Source organism: Salmo salar, chromosome 08, assembly GCF_965601325.2.
Source record: "Salmo salar chromosome 08, fSalSal1, whole genome shotgun sequence".
NCBI classification, from domain to species: domain Eukaryota; kingdom Metazoa; phylum Chordata; class Actinopteri; order Salmoniformes; family Salmonidae; genus Salmo; species Salmo salar.
This window is the reverse complement of record NC_138298.1, coordinates 39907369-39927261: the sequence shown is the minus strand read 5'-3', so window position 1 is coordinate 39927261 and position 19893 is coordinate 39907369. Positions and strand designations below refer to the sequence as shown.

Genomic DNA, 19893 nt, shown 5'->3' with positions numbered 1-19893 from the left:
TCATCATGAATATCCTAATTATAGTTAGGTCAACCAGTACATGATCATGAATATCCTAATTATAGTTAGAGCAACCAGTACATCATCATGAATATCCTAATTATAGTTAGAACAACCAGTACATCATCATGAATATCCTAATTATAGTTAGAACAACCAGTACATCATCATGAATATCCTAATTATAGTTAGGTCAACCAGTACATGATCATGAATATCCTAATTATAGTTAGAGCAACCAGTACATCATCATGAATATCCTAATTATAGTTAGAACAACCAGTACATCATCATGAATATCCTAATTATAGTTAGAACAACCAGTACATCATCATGAATATCCTAATTATAGTTAGAGCAACCAGTACATCATCATGAATATCCTAATTATAGTTAGAGCAACCAGTACATCATCATGAATATCCTAATTATAGTTAGAGCAACCAGTACATCATCATGAATATCCTAATTATAGTTAGAGCAACCAGTACATCATCATGCATATCCTAATTATAGTTAGAGCAACCAGTACATCATCATGAATATCCTAATTATAGTTAGAACAACCAGTACATCATCATGAATATCCTAATTATAGTTAGATCAACCAGTACATCATCATGAATATCCTAATTATAGTTAGAGCAACCAGTACATCATCATGAATATCCTAATTATAGTTAGAGCAACCAGTACATCATCATGAATATCCTAATTATAGTTAGAGCAACCAGTACATCATCATGAATATCCTAATTATAGTTAGAACAACCAGTACATCATCATGAATATCCTAATTATAGTTAGAGCAACCAGTACATCATCATGAATATCCTAATTATAGTTAGAGCAACCAGTACATCATCATGAATATCCTAACTATTAGGTCAGCCAATAGAGGCCAAGTCTAACTATAATTAGGTCAACCAATAGAGGCCAAGTCTTTGAGTTCATGCATCCTCCTAAGATGAAGAGGGACATATCATGATCAGAGGAAGGTGGTCAGGAAGGTATTTGATGAAGAGTCTAGTGTTGATCTTGTAGAGGGCTACTCTGGGAATCAGCCTGAGTCTTATAGCTACTGGACTTGTCCTCCTTACCCACTTGATGCCTCAGCAGCTCTGAGCACCAGAAAGTTCATCACACACAGTTCAGAGTAGTAGCCAGTCGTCCTCACTATGAGCCCTCTGCCTCAGCACTGCATTCCTCAACTGTATCTCCCATTCCTCTCACGCTTCAGGTGACTCCTCACTTGATGTTTTCAAAAGACCAGGAACAGGCAGCCAGGTGAAACAAGAAAAACTGCTACAGGTGCATCATTCAAACAAAAATAATGAGCCAGCTATCAAGCTGCCAGTCCATCTGCAAATATTTCAAAACACTTACAAAAACACAAATAATTTCATATGTACATATTTACAGGATCTCTCTGCTTAGGCTTCTAGGGCGCCATGGCAACTACAGTACCAACATAGACAACTTTGTGTGTGTGTGTGTGTGTGTGTGTGTGCAGGCGTCAATCAATACCTAGTTTATTGAACTGAATGGTTAACACAACATTGGTGACTTATTACTACTTGAGTAGGCTGTTTCATGTGTGAAAGCTAGCCAACATTAAATTATGCCAGTGTGGCGTAAATTTGCTAAACCCAAAATCCCTTTCAATCCAACGCGTGGTTGATTCCTATTTGCTCAAAGGCTCCTACAGCCTCCGTTACTAGGAAACGATTACGTTGTGCATTGTGGGTATGGAAGTTTATAAACCCTTTCCCCAGTATTATAAACCCAGTATATAATTTATTCAAAAACTACACATCCCACAATGCAGTTCATCCAGGACGCGTCCGCCTCTTCTAAACACATGACTTGAAGTACTCGGGCTAGAAAGACTGACAGACGAACCGTAGCTCTGAAATTGCGTTTTATTTAAGATTTCTTCCATCTAATTTCCGGTACGGTGCAAAATGAAGTTCGGTTGTTTGTTCGCGGTGTTGTGTCTCGCAGTCGGGGCGATTGCAGGAAAGTATTCACGAGAAATGAACGACCAGAAACCGTCCACGGACGGCAAGAACACGGTGGAATTTAGGATAGCTAAACTCAACCAGGTGTGGGAGAAAGCCATCAGGGTAAGTCAAGTCATGCTATCTAGTTTAGCTTACTTAAATACTGAGACAGTCGAGAGTGAATTGTCTTAGTTACCGGGTCGTGTCTAGTCCTAGTGGAGTCCATGGGTTTTCCTAGTTAACTATCATTCTAACGTTAGATACGTTTTGTCTACACTTCCTTGGTCTATCCAACATTTGTTTAGCTAACTTAGCTTGCTAACAGTTACCTTACTTGCTTGGCATAGGTAGCTGAATCAGCTAACGTTAAGTAGTTAGAGATGGCTGAGGTCTGATTGTACCCGGGTACTTTAGGCACCGATTTCTCTCACAGACAGACACACACACTACACTTAATTAGTTCCAGTCTGATTTTATTTACCGCCCAACCCTCCCTCCTCCATCCTTACTTCCTATCCCTTTATCTCCATCCCTCTCTCTCATCATCCCTCCGTCCCCCAGTGCTCCAGTCTAACACCAGTCAATTCAATTTGCTTTATTGGCAATCTCTCTTTCTCCTCTCATCCTCTCTTCTTCTCTCTAGTTGCAGTTGTCCACAGTACACCAGTTTAACACCAGTCTCTCTCTTTCGCTCCATCCCTCTCTACTTCCTTCCTCTAGATGCAGTTACCCCCAGTGCGTCAGGCAGAGCTCCACAGTGATCTGAAGATCCAGGAGAAAGATGAGCTACAGTGGAAGAAGACTAAGGCAGACGGGATGGATGAGAATGGAGAGAGAGAGGCCAAGCTACGACGTGGCTTCAACGGTGAGAGAGAGAGAGAGAGAGAGAGAGAAAGGGATGGAGGGGGTTGGGTGGAGAGAGAGGTCAATCTACCAATGCAGCTTCAATGGTGAGAGAGAGGGATGGAGGAGGAGGGTGGATGGATGGGGGGAGAGAGAGAGGGATGGAGGGAGAGCGATAGACATGGCTATAGAGGTAAAGAGAGGTAGAAGGAATGGAGGAGAATGGAGACGGAGAAGGACTAGACGGGAGAAGTGGTGTAAATAACACTACTTAAACTAGAGCTGCTTTATAAACAGTAGATTTCCTAGAGAGAGACAGAGCTGCTTTATAAACAGTAGATTTTCTAGAGAGAGACAGAGCTGCTTTATAAACAGTAGATTTCCTAGAGAGAGACAGAGCTGCTTTATAAACAGTAGATTTCCTAGAGAGAGACAGAGCTGCTTTATAAACAGTAGATTTCCTAGAGAGAGACAGAGCTGCTTTATAAACTGTAGATTTTATAGAGAGGGACAGAGCTGCTTTATAAACAGTAGATTTCCTAGAGAGGGACAGAGCTGCTTTATAAACAGTAGATTTTCTAGAGAGGGACAGAGCTGCTTTATAAACAGTAGCTTTTCTAGAGAGAGACAGAGCTGCTTTATAAACAGTAGCTTTTCTAGAGAGAGACAGAGCTGCTTTATAAACAGTAGATTTTCTAGAGAGGGACAGCTGCTTTATAAACAGTAGATTTTCTAGAGAGGGACAGCTGCTTTATAAACAGTAGATTTTCTAGAGAGAGCAGAGCTGCTTTATAAACAGTAGCTTTTCTAGAGAGCGCAGAGCTGCTTTATAAACAGTAGATTTTCTAGAGAGAGCAGAGCTGCTTTATAAACAGTAGATTTTCTAGAGAGGGACAGAGCTGCTTTATAAACAGTCGATTTTTCTAGAGAGTGACAGAGCTGCTTTATAAACAGTCGATTTTCTAGAGAGGGACAGAGCTGCTGTATAAACAGTAGATTTTCTAGAGGGACAGAGCTGCTTTATAAACAGTAGCTTTTCTAGAGAGGGACAGAGCTGCTTTATAAACAGTAGCTTTTCTAGAGAGAGACAGAGCTGCTTTATAAACAGTAGATTTTCTAGAGAGAGACAGAGCTGCTTTATAAACAGTAGATTTTCTAGAGAGACAGAGCTGCTTTATAAACAGTAGATTTTCTAGAGAGGGACAGAGCTGCTTTATAAACAGTAGATTTTCTAGAGAGGGACAGAGCTGCTTTATAAACAGTAGATTTTCTAGAGAGAGCAGAGCTGCTTTATAAACAGTAGATTTTCTAGAGAGCGCAGAGCTGCTTTATAAACAGTAGATTTTCTAGAGAGAGACAGAGCTGCTTTATAAACAGTAGATTTTCTAGAGAGAGACAGAGCTGCTTTATAAACAGTAGATTTCCTAGAGAGACAGAGCTGCTTTATAAACAGTAGATTTCCTAGAGAGAGACAGAGCTGCTTTATAAACAGTAGATTTCCTAGAGAGAGACAGAGCTGCTTTATAAACAGTAGATTTTCTAGAGAGAGCAGAGCTGCTTTATAAACAGTAGATTTCCGAGAGAGAGCAGAGCTGCTTTAGGTTGCATCCCCAAGCTGACAAGGTAAAAATCTGTCGTTCTGCCCCTGAACAAGGCAGTTAACCCACCGTTCCTAGGCCGTCATTGAAAATAAGAATGTGTTCTTTAACTGACTTGCCTAGTTAAATAAAGGTTTTAAAAATATATATATAATAATAATAATAAAAAATATATAATAAAATCGGCAAATCGGTGGCCAAAAATACCGATTACCGATTGTTATGAAAACTTGAAATCGGCCCTAATTAATCGGCCATTCCGATTAATCGGTCGACCTCTAGTGTAAAGGTCCTTAGGGAAGGTGTATGGCTTGTTATAGTGTCGTGGGGGTGTGAAGGGGAAGGTGTATGGCTTGTTATCGTGTCGTGGGGGTGTGAAGGGCCTTGGGGAAGGTGTATGGCTTGTTATCGTGTCGTGGGGGTGTGAAGGGGAAGGTGTATGGCTTGTTATCGTGTCGTGGGGGTGTGAAGGGGAAGGTGTATGGCTTGTTATAGTGTCGTGGGGGTGTGACGGGGAAGGTGTATGGCTTGTTATAGTGTCGTGGGGGTGTGAAGGGGAAGGTGTATGGCTTGTTATAGTGTCGTGGGGGTGTGAAGGGGAAGGTGTATGGCTTGTTATCGTGTCGTGGGGGTGTGAAGGGCCTTGGGGAAGGTGTATGGCTTGTTATCGTGTCGTGGGGGTGTGAAGGGGAAGGTGTATGGCTTGTTATCGTGTCGTGGGGGTGTGAAGGGGAAGGTGTATGGCTTGTTATCGTGTCGTGGGGGTGGGAAGGGGAAGGTGTATGGCTTGTTATCGTGTCGTGGGGGTGTGAAGGGGAAGGTGTATGGCTTGTTATCGTGTCGTGGGGGTGTGAAGGGCCTTGGGGAAGGTGTATGGCTTGTTATCGTGTCGTGGGGGTGTGAAGGGGAAGGTGTATGGCTTGTTATCGTGTCGTGGGGGTGTGAAGGGGAAGGTGTATGTCTTGTTATCGTGTCGTGGGGGTGGGAAGGGGAAGGTGTATGGCTTGTTATCGTGTCGTGGGGGTGTGAAGGGCCTTGGGGAAGGTGTATGGCTTGTTATCGTGTCGTGGGGGTGGGAAGGGGAAGGTGTATGGCTTGTTATCGTGTCGTGGGGGTGTGAAGGGGAAGGTGTATGGCTTGTTATCGTGTCGTGGGGGTGTGAAGGGGAAGGTGTATGGCTTGTTATCGTGTCGTGGGGGTGTGAAGGGGAAGGTGTATGGCTTGTTATCGTGTCGTGGGGGTGTGAAGGGCCTTGGGGAAGGTGTATGGCTTGTTATCGTGTCGTGGGGGTGTGAAGGGGAAGGTGTATGGCTTGTTATCGTGTCGTGGGGGTGTGAAGGGGAAGGTGTATGGCTTGTTATAGTGTCGTGGGGGTGTGAAGGGGAAGGTGTATGGCTTGTTATAGTGTCGTGGGGGTGTGAAGGGGAAGGTGTATGGCTTGTTATAGTGTCGTGGGGGTGTGAAGGGGAAGGTGTATGGCTTGTTATCGTGTCGTGGGGGTGTGAAGGGCCTTGGGGAAGGTGTATGGCTTGTTATCGTGTCGTGGGGGTGTGAAGGGGAAGGTGTATGGCTTGTTATCGTGTCGTGGGGGTGTGAAGGGGAAGGTGTATGGCTTGTTATCGTGTCGTGGGGGTGGGAAGGGGTAGGTGTATGGCTTGTTATCGTGTCGTGGGGGTGTGAAGGGGAAGGTGTATGGCTTGTTATCGTGTCGTGGGGGTGTGAAGGGCCTTGGGGAAGGTGTATGGCTTGTTATCGTGTCGTGGGGGTGTGAAGGGGAAGGTGTATGGCTTGTTATCGTGTCGTGGGGGTGTGAAGGGGAAGGTGTATGGCTTGTTATCGTGTCGTGGGGGTGGGAAGGGGAAGGTGTATGGCTTGTTATCGTGTCGTGGGGGTGTGAAGGGCCTTGGGGAAGGTGTATGGCTTGTTATCGTGTCGTGGGGGTGTGAAGGGGAAGGTGTATGGCTTGTTATCGTGTCGTGGGGGTGTGAAGGGGAAGGTGTATGGCTTGTTATCGTGTCGTGGGGGTGGGAAGGGGAAGGTGTATGGCTTGTTATCGTGTCGTGGGGGTGTGAAGGGCCTTGGGGAAGGTGTATGGCTTGTTATCGTGTCGTGGGGGTGTGAAGGGGAAGGTGTATGGCTTGTTATCGTGTCGTGGGGGTGTGAAAGGGAAGGTGTATGGCTTGTTATAGTGTCGTGGGGGTGTGAAGGGCCTTGGGGAAGGTGTATGGCTTGTTATAGTGTCGTGGGGGTGTGAAGGGGAAGGTGTATGGCTTGTTATAGTGTCGTGGGGGTGGGAAGGGGAAGGTGTATGGCTTGTTATCGTGTCGTGGGGGTGTGAAGGGGAAGGTGTATGGCTTGTTATCGTGTCGTGGGGGTGTGAAGGGGAAGGTGTATGGCTTGTTATCGTGTCGTGGGGGTGTGAAGGGCCTTGGGGAAGGTGTATGGCATGTTATCGTGTCGTGGGGGTGTGAAGGGGAAGGTGTATGGCTTGTTATCGTGTCGTGGGGGTGTGAAGGCCCTTGGGGAAGGGGTGCGTTGGACATAAGAACAGCCCTTAGCCGTTGGATATTCCCCATCTACCACACCCCCTCGGGCCTTATTGCTTAAGTATAAAATATTTTTTATAACTAAACCAAGATGGACCACAGCCTGTCGTTTCCAATGGGGGGTAAATTAATCATAGTGGGCAGAGCCAAGCACGAGCTAGCGAGATCCTATTGGCTCTTTCTAGCATGTATTTGCATATTTGTGTTAGGGAACGCCTACTCTGAAGTGCATATGTGCAATAACTAAATTCATCCTTAACTCCTTATAAACAACGCTATTAAAAATAAAAATAAACTTTAGCAATGGGTAAAGTCGACAAAACTTAGTCCACTCTGTTCGTAACAGATTGTAATTTTGGGAACAGAAAACTGGATTGAGATTAAATGTTTAATCGATGAGAAAATTAGCAGAATGTTGACCAAAATCCACCTAGCTCCACCTTCTCCCACCGCCGGCCACTGGGCTTCCTCTCATCACCATATTTGGTAGTGAGTGGAACCGCCAACCGGATGCTTCGCGTTTATACATCTGGCTCATTGTCCTATCTGGGATGGGATGGTTAAGTGGCGTCCATTTTGTGTCTCCCCCCCACCCCAGTGATCCTGGCTAACTATGGGATGGATGGTATGGTTAACTGGCGTCCATTTTGTGTCTCCCCCCACCTCAGTGATCCTGGCTAAGTATGGGATGGATGGTATGGTTAACTGGCGTCCATTTTGTGTCTCCCCCCCCACCCCAGTGATCCTGGCTAAGTATGGGATGGATGGTATGGTTAACTGGCGTCCATTTTGTGTCTCCCCCCACCCCAGTGATCCTGGCTAAGTATGGGATGGATGGTATGGTTAACTGGCGTCCATTTTGTGTCTCCCACCCCAGTGATCCTGGCTAAGTATGGGATGGATGGTATGGTTAACTGGCGTCCATTTTGTGTCTCCCCCCCACCCCAGTGATCCTGGCTAAGTATGGGATGGATGGTATGGTTAACTGGCGTCCATTTTGTGTCTCCCCCCACCCCAGTGATCCTGGCTAAGTATGGGATGGATAGTATGGTTAACTGGCGTCCATTTTGTGTCTCCCCCCCACCCCAGTGATCCTGGCTAAGTATGGGATGGATAGTATGGTTAACTGGCATCCATTTTGTGTCTCCCCCCCACCCCAGTGATCCTGGCTAAGTATGAGATGGATGGTATGGTTAACTGGCGTCCATTTTGTGTCTCCCCCCCACCCCAGTGATCCTGGCTAAGTATGGGATGGATGGTATGGTTAACTGGTGTCCATTTTGTGTCTCCCCCCACCCCAGTGATCCTGGCTAAGTATGGGATGGATGGTATGGTTAACTGGTGTCCATTTTGTGTCTCCCCCCACCCCAGTGATCCTGGCTAAGTATGGGATGGATAGTATGGTTAACTGGCGTCCTTTTTGTGTCTCCCCCCACCCCAGTGATCCTGGCTAAGTATGGGATGGATGGTATGGTTAACTGGTGTCCATTTTGTGTCTCCCCCCACCCCAGTGATCCTGGCTAAGTATGGGATGGATGGTATGGTTAACTGGCGTCCATTTTGTGTCTCCCCCCACCCCAGTGATCCTGGCTAAGTATGGGATGGATGGTATGGTTAACTGGCGTCCATTTTGTGTCTCCCCCCACCCCAGTGATCCTGGCTAAGTATGGGATGGATGGTATGGTTAACTGGCGTCCATTTTGTGTCTCCCACCACCCCAGTGATCCTGGCTAAGTATGGGATGGATGGTATGGTTAACTGGTGTCCATTTTGTGTCTCCCCCCCACCCCAGTGATCCTGGCTAAGTATGGTATGGATGGTATGGTTAACTGGTGTCCATTTTGTGTCTCCCCCCACCCCAGTGATCCTGGCTAAGTATGGGATGGATGGTATGGTTAACTGGCGTCCATTTTGTGTCTCCCCCCACCCCAGTGATCCTGGCTAAGTATGGGATGGATGGTATGGTTAACTGGCGTCCATTTTGTGTCTCCCCCCACCCCAGTGATCCTGGCTAAGTATGGGATGGATGGTATGGTTAACTGGCGTCCATTTTGTGTCTCCCACCACCCCAGTGATCCTGGCTAAGTATGGGATGGATGGTATGGTTAACTGGTGTCCATTTTGTGTCTCCCCCCCACCCCAGTGATCCTGGCTAAGTATGGGATGGATGGTATGGTTAACTGGTGTCCATTTTGTGTCTCCCCCCACCCCAGTGATCCTGGCTAAGTATGGGATGGATGGTATGGTTAACTGGCGTCCATTTTGTGTCTCCCCCCACCCCAGTGATCCTGGCTAAGTATGGGATGGATGGTATGGTTAACTGGCGTCCATTTTGTGTCTCCCCCCACCCCAGTGATCCTGGCTAAGTATGGGATGGATGGTATGGTTAACTGGCGTCCATTTTGTGTCTCCCCCCACCCCAGTGATCCTGGCTAAGTATGGGATGGACGGGAAGAAGGACACCAGACCTCTAGAATCTAACAACCTGAAGGACCATGACATCAGAGAAGGAGACATGTTTGATGACCCCAGACTGGACAAACTGTGGAATAAGGTGAGAGAGGAACGGGGTGGGGGGAGGGCTCTTGTTCTCTGACCTTACCAGTCATTTCCTTTCAAATCAGTGATCAGAAATATGGCCACGCCTCCACCAACCCAATGCTTTTAGATTAGTGGGAAGTAGGGAACGAGTGAACACTTCAGTAGAAAGGTGATATGATTGGGACGCACGGCCAGTTTCAATATAACAGCGTCCATTTTGGGGCTACTTGTCCTCAGTTTCTCTCCCTCTATGGCTTTCACCCCAGTTTACAACCCAAGAAGTCATTTTGGGGCTACTTGTCCTCATTCCTCCTACTAACAGTGTAATGGAAATGTTTCCCTACAGGCTAAGACTTCTGGTAAGTTTTCAGAGGAGGAAATGCAGAGTCTGAAGAGGGAGTTTCAACACCACAAGGACAAGATCAGCGAGTATAACATCGTCATGGATACCGTCAGCCGCACAGAGGGTGAGAGGACTTTCTACGCTCGTTCTTGTTCTTCTCTTTTGTCTGTCATTCTGCCTCTCCTCTCGCTCTCTCTCTTCTCTGCTCTTCTCTCCTCCTTTCCTCTCCACTAATGATTGCCAGTGTTTAGCCCAGTGTTTAGCCCAGTGTTTAGCCCAGTGTTTAGCCCAGTGTTTAGCCCAGTGTTTAGCCCAGTGTTGGCCCAGTGTTTAGACCAGTGTTTAGCCCAGTGATGAAGTGTCACTTGGTTTAGGTTAAATTATAATGTAGTTGTTTGACTGCTGGTGATTGTGTGAAATATTCCTGTTGGTTTTGTTGACAGCTGCTTTATTGAGGGACGTTAGTAGTTTCAGTGATTGTGATGTAGAGGTTTTAACCATCTTAGTTGAATCACTGACAGTAAGACACTGGATAACAGTGTTGTCTGTCTTCTCCCTCATCCAATCCCGTCCTTCCCTCCCTCCTCATCCGTCCCTCTCTCCTCCAATCCCGTCCTTCTCTCCCTCCTCATCCGTCCCTCATCCGTCCCTCTCCCTCTATAGAGATCCATAAGAATGTGATCTCTCCATTAGAAGGGGAAGTTAAAGAACATGTCCTGCATCAGAAACACACCGACCTGAAGGACAAGATGAGGTGTGTATTAACGGTGTGTGTGTGTGTGTGTGTGTGTGCTTTAACGGTGTGTGTGTGTGCTTTAGCGGTGTGTGTGTGTGTGTGTGCTTTAACGGTGTGTGTGTGTGTGTGTGCTTTAACGGTGTGTGTGTGTGTGTGTGTGCTTTAACGGTGTGTGTGTGCTTTAACGGTGTGTGTGTGTGCTTTAATGGTGTGTGTGCTTGTAGGGATCTGAACCAGGGCTTCGAACGCCTGAGGAAACTCAGCCACGAGGGCTTCAGCGAGGACAGTGGTGAGTGGTATATATACACACACACACACACACACACACACACACACACACACACACACACACACACACACTGTTGAGTGTGACTAGTTGTGCAGTTCCCTCCGTCCTCTCCAGAGTTTAAGGAGCCCAGGGTGATAGAGCTGTGGGAGATGGCACAGAGAGCCAACCTGACTGGAGATGAACTGGACTCCCTCAAGGTCTGTGTGCTTTCCATATCTGTTTTAAAGTCAGCACTTTTCACAATCTGGACCATAATGTTCTGTCCGGTTGTGTGTGTGTGATCAGGAGGAACTGAAGCACTTTGAGACCAAGGTAGAGAAGCACAGCCACTACCAGGTAACCTATCAATTATTAATCAGTCAATCAACATGATCTGATTAGTGGAAAGTCTGTTTAATGATGTTATACTCAGTCTATATACAGTGAATTCAGGAAGTATTCAGACCCCTTGACTTATTCCACGGTTTGTTACATTACAGCTTTATTCTAAAATTGATTACATTGTTTTTTCCCCTCATCAATTTACACACAATACCCCATAATGACATCACAATACCCCATAATGACATCACAATACCCCATAATGACATCACAATACCCCATAATGACAAAGCAAAAACAGGTTAAAAAAACCTCATACATTTCTCTGCAGATCCTCTCAAGCTCTGTTAGGTTGGACGGGGAGCGTCGCTGCACAACTATTTCCAGGTCTCTCCAGAGATGTTCAATCGGGTTCAAGTCCGGGCTCTGGCTGGGCCACTCATTCAGAGACTTGTCCCGAAGCCAGTCCTGCGTTGTCTTGGCTGTGTGTTTAGGGTCGTTGTCCTGTTGGAAGGTGAACCTTCTCCCCAGTCTGAGGTCCTGAATGCTCTGGAGCAGGTTTTCATCAAGGATCTCTCTGTACTTTACTCCGTTCATCTTTCCCTCAATCCTGACTAGTTTCCCAGTTCCTGTCACTGAAAAACATCCCCACAGCATGATGCTGCCACCACCATGCTTCACTGTAGGGATCGTGCCAGGTTTCCTCCAGACTTGTTTCTCATGGTCTGAGAGTCTTTAGGTGCCTTTTGGTAAACTCCAAGCGGGCTGTCATGTGCCTTTTACTGAGGAGTGGCATCCGTCTGGCCACTCTACCATAAAGGCCTGATTGGTGGAGTGCTGCAGAGATGGTTGTCCTTCTGGAAGATTCTCCCATCTCCACAGAGGAACTCTGTAGCTCTGTCAGAGTGACCATCGGGTTCTTGGTCACCTCGCTGACCAAGGTCCTTCTCCCCCGATTTCTCAGTTTGGCCGGGCAACCAGCTCTAGGAAGAGTATTGGTGGTTCCAAACTTCTTCCATTTCAGAAGGATGGAGGCCACTGTGTTCTTGAGGACCCTCAATGCTGCAGAATTGTTTTGGGACCCTTCCCCAGATCTGTGCCTCGACACAATCCTGTCTCAGAGCTTTTCTCTGACACGCACTGTCAACTGAGGGACCATATATAGACAGGTGTGAGCCTTTCCAAATCATGTCCAACATCTCAAGGATGATCATTGGAAACAGGATGCACTTGAGCTAAATTTCAAGTCTCATAGCAAAGGGTCTGAATACTTATGTAAATAATGTATTTCATTTTTATTTTTTTCGTGTGTGTACATTTGCAAAGATTGATGAATTTGTTACTTAATTGATTTTAGAATAAGGCTGTAACGTAACAACGTGGAAAAGTGAAGGTGTGAATACTTCCTGAAGACAGTCTTTTATTCACTTTGCTCGCTTCCTTGATGTCCCAGATGGACCCTTACGCCCTAGGCACTTAGAGATCTGAGAGGGTTTGACAGGTGTAAGCAATATGGTGCTTCCACCAAGCAAGTGCCTAGGGCATAGGGTCCATTTTTGCATTGGACAACTCACTTTCTCCTCCCTCTCCCTCTCTCTCTCCTTCCTGCTTCTCTCTCCCTCTCCTGCTCCTCTGGCCCTCTTCTCTCTCTCTCTCTCTCTCTCTCTCTCTCTCTCCTTCCTGCTTCTCTCTCTCTCTCTCTCCTTCCTGCTTCTCTCTCTCTCTCTCTCTCCTTCCTGCTTCTCTCTCTCTCTCTCTCTCCTTCCTGCTTCTCTCTCTCTCTCTCTCTCCTTCCTGCTTCTCTCTCCCTCTCCTGCTCCTCTGGCCCTCTCTTCCCCCCTGCTCCTCTGGCTCTCTCCCCCCTGCTCCTCTGGCTTTCTCCCCCCTGCTCCCCTCTCCTGCTCCTCTCTCCCCCCTGCTCCTCTCTCCCCCTCTCAGGAGCAGTTGGAGTTATCCCACCAGAAGCTGAGACATGTTGAAGCTCTAGGAGACAACGACCACATCCTGAGAAACCAGGAGAGATACAATAACCTGGCAGAGAAGACCAGAGAGATGGGGTACAAGGTAGGAGAGATACAATAACCTGGCAGAGAAGACCAGAGAGATGGGGTACAAGGTAGGAGAGATACAATAACCTGGCAGAGAAGACCAGAGAGATGGGGTACAAGGTAGGAGAGATACAATAACCTGGCAGAGAAGACCAGAGAGATGGGGTACAAGGGAGGAGAGATACAATAACCGGGCAGAGAAGACCAGAGAGATGGGGTACAAGGTAGGAGAGATACAATAACCTGGCAGAGAAGACCAGAGAGATGGGGTACAAGGTAGGAGAGATACAATAACCTGGCAGAGAAGACCAGAGAGATGGGGTACAAGGTAGGAGAGATACAATAACCTGGCAGAGAGATGGGGTACAAGGTAGGAGAGAGACAATAACCTGGCAGAGAAGACCAGAGAGATGGGGTACAAGGTAGGAGATACAATAACCTGGCAGAGAAAACCAGAGAGATGGGGTACAAGGTAGGAGAGATACAATAACCTGGCAGAGAGATGGGGTACAAGGTAGGAGAGATACAATAACCTGGCAGAGAGATGGGGTACAAGGTAGGAGAGATACAATAACCTGGCAGAGAGATGGGGTACAAGGTAGGAGTGATACAATAACCTGGCAGAGAGATGGGGTACAAGGTAGGAGTGATACAATAACCTGGCAGAGAGATGGGGTACAAGGTAGGAGAGATACAATAACCTGGCAGAGAGATGGGGTACAAGGTAGGAGAGATACAATAACCTGGCAGAGAGATGGGGTACAAGGTAGGAGAGATACAATAACCTGGCAGAGAGATGGGGTACAAGGTAGGAGAGATACAATAACCTGGCAGAGAGATGGGGTACAAGGTAGGAGAGATACAATAACCTGGCAGAGAGATGGGGTACAAGGTAGGAGAGATACAATAACCTGGCAGAGAGATGGGGTACAAGGTAGGAGTGATACAATAACCTGGCAGAGAGATGGGGTACAAGGTAGGAGAGATACAATAACCTGGCAGAGAGATGGGGTACAAGGTAGGAGAGATACAATAACCTGGCAGAGAGATGGGGTACAAGGTAGGAGAGATACAATAACCTGGCAGAGAGATGGGGTACAAGGTAGGAGAGATACAATAACCTGGCAGAGAGATGGGGTACAAGGTAGGAGAGATACAATAACCTGGCAGAGAGATGGGGTACAAGGTAGGAGAGATACAATAACCTGGCAGAGAGATGGGGTACAAGGTAGGAGAGATACAATAACCTGGCAGAGAGATGGGGTACAAGGTAGGAGAGATACAATAACCTGGCAGAGAGATGGGGTACAAGGTAGGAGAGATACAATAACCTGGCAGAGAGATGGGGTACAAGGTAGGAGAGATACAATAACCTGGCAGAGAGATGGGGTACAAGGTAGGAGAGATACAATAACCTGGCAGAGAAGACAAGGTGGGGTACAAGGTAGGAGAGAGACAATAACCTGGCAGAGAGATGGGGTACAAGGTAGGAGAGAGACAATAACCTGTCAGAGAGATGGGGTACAAGGTAGGAAGTCAGGTCGCATTTTACATCTTGACAGAGATGGAGTACTTTAAGACTTTCACGTTTCATGGACTTTTTAAAGTGCACTTCACTCCTGGTCTACAACAGAAGGAAAACGGGGATGTTTTAGGAAAGAAATCTGTGTAACGTCTCTCTCTCTCTCTCTCTCTCAGATGAAGAAGCACATGCAGGATTTAACCAGTAAGATCTCTCGTAAAGGACTGAACCGTAACGAACTGTAACAGACTCCTCAGACGTGGCTCTGGGGGTGACAACAGAAGGCTGGGTGTTTTCTACATTCACACTGGTTTTCCTCAACAACAAAGGAAGTCTGCTTCATGCTTTCTTGCCACAGTGCTTCATAGTGTGGCGACGCTGGTGTCATGACAACCCTACGATGAACTGCTAATCTGCCTGTCTACACACACACACACACACTCTCTCTCTTTTAACACACACACACACACATATTTTAACACACACACACACACAACCTCCGTCCACATTGCTCTTTTGTAGACCACTTTAAAGAAATCAGTGTTTTTCCATGTAAATCTCATTTGTGATTATGTTCCATTTTAATAATGATGAGCCTGCTTCTATCTCAAACGGCACCCTATTCCCTACATAGTGCACTACTTTTGACCAAGGCCCTATGGAAATAGTGTACTGTGTAGGGAATAGGGTGCCATTTGGGAAGGAATGTGTTTTTCAGTGCCCTGGGTGCTGCTACTGGGAATGTGTAAATATGTGTATATGCCTATTGTAGGTACATCTGATTATGTCAGTGTACCAAATGGTACCCTATTCCCTACATAGTGCACTACTTTTGACCAAGGCCCTATGATTATGTCAGTGTACCAAATGGTACCCTATTCCTTTTTGACCAGAACCTCATATGTTCTTATTCAAACACTTAATAATGTCAGTTTTATTATGAAAGTAAGTGAGACAACCACATATTACCACCATTAAAACCTTCTAGGGAAAATAGCTGCTAACAGCAAGACTGCATCACCATAGTAACACATGGTATCATTGGATTTGACTACATCACCATAGTAACACACAATATCAATGGTATTTAAACAATACTGGTAGCTTGATATCAGCAAATCTAAAGAACTCCTCTGTGACCTTTTGGCCTCATGGTGAAATCCCTGAGCGGTTTCCATCCTCCCTGGCAACTCGGTTAGGAAGGACGCCTGAATCTTTGTAGTGACTGGGTGTATTGATATTCAATGTCTGCTTTTAGTTTTTATTCATCAACCAATAGGTGCCCTTCTTGGCGAGGTTATTGTTAAACCTCCCTGGTCTTTGTGGTTGAAATTCACTGCTCGATTTGAAGGACCTTACAATTATCTGTATGTGTGGGGTTACAGTGATGAGGCAGTCATTCAACAATCCTGTTGAACACTATTCTTGCAGACAAAGTGAGTCCATGTAACTGATGTGATTTAAGTACATATTTACTACTGCACTTAATTAGGCTTGCCATAACAATGGGGTTGAATTCTTGACTCAAGACATTTCAGCTTTTCATTTTTTTAATTTATTTGTAAAAAATGTTTTTATCTAAAAACAACTTTGACATGATGGTGTGTAGGCCAGTGGAACAAATCTCATTTAAATTCAAGCTGTAACACAAGCCACTGTATAAACCCAATCAGAATGTAATTGATTGGAGAGTTACTGAGAGAACGAGTCATGATTGTAATCGATGTTAACAGTCTTTCAACCATGAATACACAGTGTGTTATTGGCCCATGTGGGCAGGGCATCCTGAAGATGCAAAACACTGTAATAACAAAAATGAATCAAATGTAGATTGAACAAATTTCAAAAAGTAATAAAACATTTTCTCCCATTTTCTCGCCATCTGGATATTTTGTAGAAATTGGTATACAATGAGCATAACAAAATTTAACAGAATTACAGAAAACTGAAATAACACATATGGAATTATGTAGTAACCAAAAAAGTGTCAAACAAATCAAAATATATTTTATATTATTTGAGATTCTTAAAAGTAGCCACCCTTTGCCTTGATGACAGCTTTGCACTCTTGGTATTCTCTCAACCAGCTTCATGGGGTAGTCACCTGGAATGCATTTCAATTAACAGGTGTGCCTTGTTAAAAGTTCATTTGTGGAATTTCTATCCTTCTGAAAGCATTTCAGCCAATCAGTTGTGTTGTGACAAGGTAGGGGTGGTATACAGAAGATAGCCCTATTTGGTAAAAGACCAAGTCCAAATTATGGCAAAAACAGCTCAAATAAGCAAAGAGAAATGACAGTCCATCATTACTTTGAAACTTTCTTCAAGTGCAGTAGCAAAAACCATCAAGCGCTATGATGAAACTGGCTCTCATGAGGACCGCCACAGGAAAGGAAGACCCAGAGTTACCTCTGCTGCAGAGGATAAGTTCATTAGAGTTACCAGCCTCAGACTGCAGCCCAAATAAATGCTTCATAGAGTTCAAGTAACAGACACATCTTAACTGCATGAATCAGGCCTTCATGGTGAAATTGCTGCAAAGAAACCACTATTAAAAGAACACCAATAAGGAGAAGAGACTTGCTTGGGACAAGAAACACGAGCAATGGACATTAGACCAGTGGAAATCGGTCCTTTGGTATGATGAGTCCAAATTTGAGAATTTTTGTTCCAACCGCTGTGTCTTTGTGAGACGCAGAGTAGGTAAATGGATGATCTCTGCATGTGTGGTTCCCACCGTGAAGCATGGAGGAGGAGGTGTGATGGTGCTTTGCTGGTGACACTGATTTATTTAGAATTCAAGGCACACTTAACCAGCATGGCCTCCACAGCATTCTACAGCGATACACCATCCTCTCTGGTTTGCACTTAGTGGGACTATCATTTGTTTTTCAACAGGACAATGACCCAACACACCTCCAGGCTGTGTAAGGGCTATTTGACCAAGAAGGAGAGTGATGGAGTGCTGCATCAGATGACCTGGCCTCCACAATCACCCGAACTCAACCCAATTGAGGTGGTTTGGGATGAGTTGGACCGCAGAGTGAAGGAAAAGCAGCCAACAAGTGCTCAGCATATGTGGGAACTCCTTCACGACTGTTGGAAAAGCATTCCAGGTGAATCTGGTTGAGAGAATGCCAAGAGTTTGCAAAGCTGTCATCAAGGCAAAGGGTGGCTAAATATAATACAAGTTAATAAATAATCTCTTGGCAAACAAAGCAGTTACTATTTACAAGAAAACACTCAAATAATTTCAGGTAGATGTGTGAGCGAGAGAGAGCGAGAGACACTGCAGGGTGCCTCTCCTTTACATCCTGTCTCCCCTGGGCGAGTTCTCCTCCAGCCTGTCCTCTCTCCCCTGGGCGTGTTCTCCTCCAGCTCCATCAGCCTATCCTCTCTCCCCTGGGTGTGTTCTGCTCCAGCTCCATCAGCCTATCCTCTCTCCCCTGGGCGTGTTCTGCTCCAGCTCCATCAGCCTATCCTCTCTCCCCTGGGCGTGTTCTCCTCCAGCTCCATCAGCCTGTCCTCTCTCCTCTGGGCGTGTTCTGCTCCTACTCTCTGAGCTGTCTCTGAAGCTGTGATGTCTATGTGGGCGTATGTGGTGGAGCCCCCTACTGGACAGGAAGACCAACAACAACCAGTGACTACACCATCATGGTCTTCTACTAGAACATAAAAACAGTCTCCTGATCATCCTGCCTTCTCCTGAAGTGTTTGTCTTGCACACTTTGCTTATAACAAACCTTAATACATGACGGGTAGTGTGCGAGTGCACACTTTGCTTATAACAAACCTTAATCCATGACGGGTAGTGTGCGAGTGTACACTTTGCTTATAACAAACCTTAATCCATGACGGGTAGTGTGCGAGTGTACACTTTGCTTATAACAAACCTTAATCCATAACGGGTAGTGTGCGAGTGTACACTTTGCTTATAACAAACCTTAATCCATGACGGGTAGTGTGCGAGTGTACACTTTGCTTATAACAAACCTTAATCCATGACGGGTAGTGTGCGAGTGTACACTTTGCTTATAACAAACCTTAATCCATGACGGGTAGTGTGCGAGTGTACACTTTGCTTATAACAAACCTTAATCCATGACGGGTAGTGTGCGAGTGTACACTTTGCTTATAACAAACCTTAATCCATGACGGGTAGTGTGCGAGTGTACACTTTGCTTATAACAAACCTTAATCCATGACGGGTAGTGTGCGAGTGTACACTTTGGGAGAAGGGTGATGTAATCGGGACACACGATAGAAATATACACATCCAATGGCTTTGAGCAGGTTCTATGTTTCCTAGTAGGAGATTATTACAGTACAGGAAGCCACAGCACAAAGGAGGAAGAGACTGTTGGCCACAGAGTGCTGTATGTTCCCAACAGTAGGTATTATAGTCAACCTTAGGTTATAAACATGTTCCCAACAGTAGGTATTATAGTCAAACTTAGGTTATAAACATGTTCCCAACAGTAGGTATTATAGTCAACCTTAGGTTATAAACATGTTATAAACATGTTCCCAACAGTAGGTATTATAGTCAACCTTAGGTTATAAACATGTTCCCAACAGTAGGTATTATAGTCAGGTTATAAACATGTTCCCAACAGTAGGTATTATAGTCAACCTTAGGTTATAAACATGTCCTATTGAGCCATTATAATGATATGTTCCCAACAGTAGGTATTTCCACTATCCTCCAAGAGTTACTGAATCTCCTATTCAGTCTATTCCTCTATTCAGACACCTTGGATGGAGAGAGAGAGAGAGAGAGGTAACATCAGGTTTTCAGTCCAACCCTCTTCCTGGAGATCTACAGTCCTGTAGGTTTTCAGTCCCTAATTTAGCATATCTGATTCAACTAGTTAAGGTTGTTGAGCAGCTAATTAGTAGAATCAGGTGTGTTAAATTAGGGTTGGACTGAAAACCTACTGGAGAGTAAATCTCCAGGAAGAGGGTTGGACTGAAAACCCACAGGACGGTAGATCTCCAGGAAGAGGGTTGGACTGATAACCTACAGGACAGTAAATCTCCAGGAAGAGGGTTGGACTGAAAACCCACAGGACAGTAGATCTCCAGGAAGAGGGTTGGACTGAA

At 45.5% G+C, this 19893-nt stretch overlaps 2 protein-coding genes across 3 annotated transcripts in view; one reads left to right on the top strand and one right to left on the bottom strand.

The window, feature by feature from the left end:
• Positions 1-1839: 1839 nt before the first annotated feature.
• On the top strand, positions 1840-16660 carry LOC145881554 (alpha-2-macroglobulin receptor-associated protein). 2 transcript variants are annotated; one of them, XM_082978678.1, is made up of 10 exons: positions 1840-2126; positions 2724-2868; positions 9414-9544; positions 9878-9998; positions 10538-10628; positions 10835-10899; positions 11014-11096; positions 11185-11235; positions 13159-13284; positions 14967-16660. In XM_082978678.1, the coding sequence occupies exons 1-10, from the start codon at positions 1965-1967 to the stop codon at positions 15033-15035; spliced, it is 1044 nt and encodes a 347-aa protein (XP_082834804.1). In that variant the 5' UTR covers positions 1840-1964; the 3' UTR covers positions 15036-16660. The 2 variants fall into 2 exon arrangements, with proteins under 2 accessions (XP_082834804.1, XP_082834805.1); XM_082978679.1 differs by lacking the exon at positions 11185-11235.
• The window catches only part of LOC106592458 (protein Dok-7), a 66825-nt gene continuing 62665 nt past the window's right edge, over positions 15734-19893 (bottom strand). Inside the window, exon 11 of the mRNA XM_082978677.1 lies at positions 15734-18404. Coding sequence (XP_082834803.1) covers positions 18262-18404 — 143 coding nt within the window. The 3' untranslated portion in view covers positions 15734-18261. The remainder of the gene's footprint in view (positions 18405-19893) is intronic.

Bases quoted from the DNA above. Each gene is read 5' to 3' on its own strand.
- LOC145881554 (XM_082978678.1), top strand. From the start codon at position 1,965: ATGAAGTTCGGTTGTTTGTTCGCGGTGTTGTGTCTCGCAGTCGGGGCG. The intron at 10,629-10,834 runs GTGTGTATTAAC...GTGTGCTTGTAG, and splicing joins GACCTGAAGGACAAGATGAG to GGATCTGAACCAGGGCTTCG. The intron at 11,097-11,184 runs GTCTGTGTGCTT...GTGTGTGATCAG, and splicing joins ATGAACTGGACTCCCTCAAG to GAGGAACTGAAGCACTTTGA.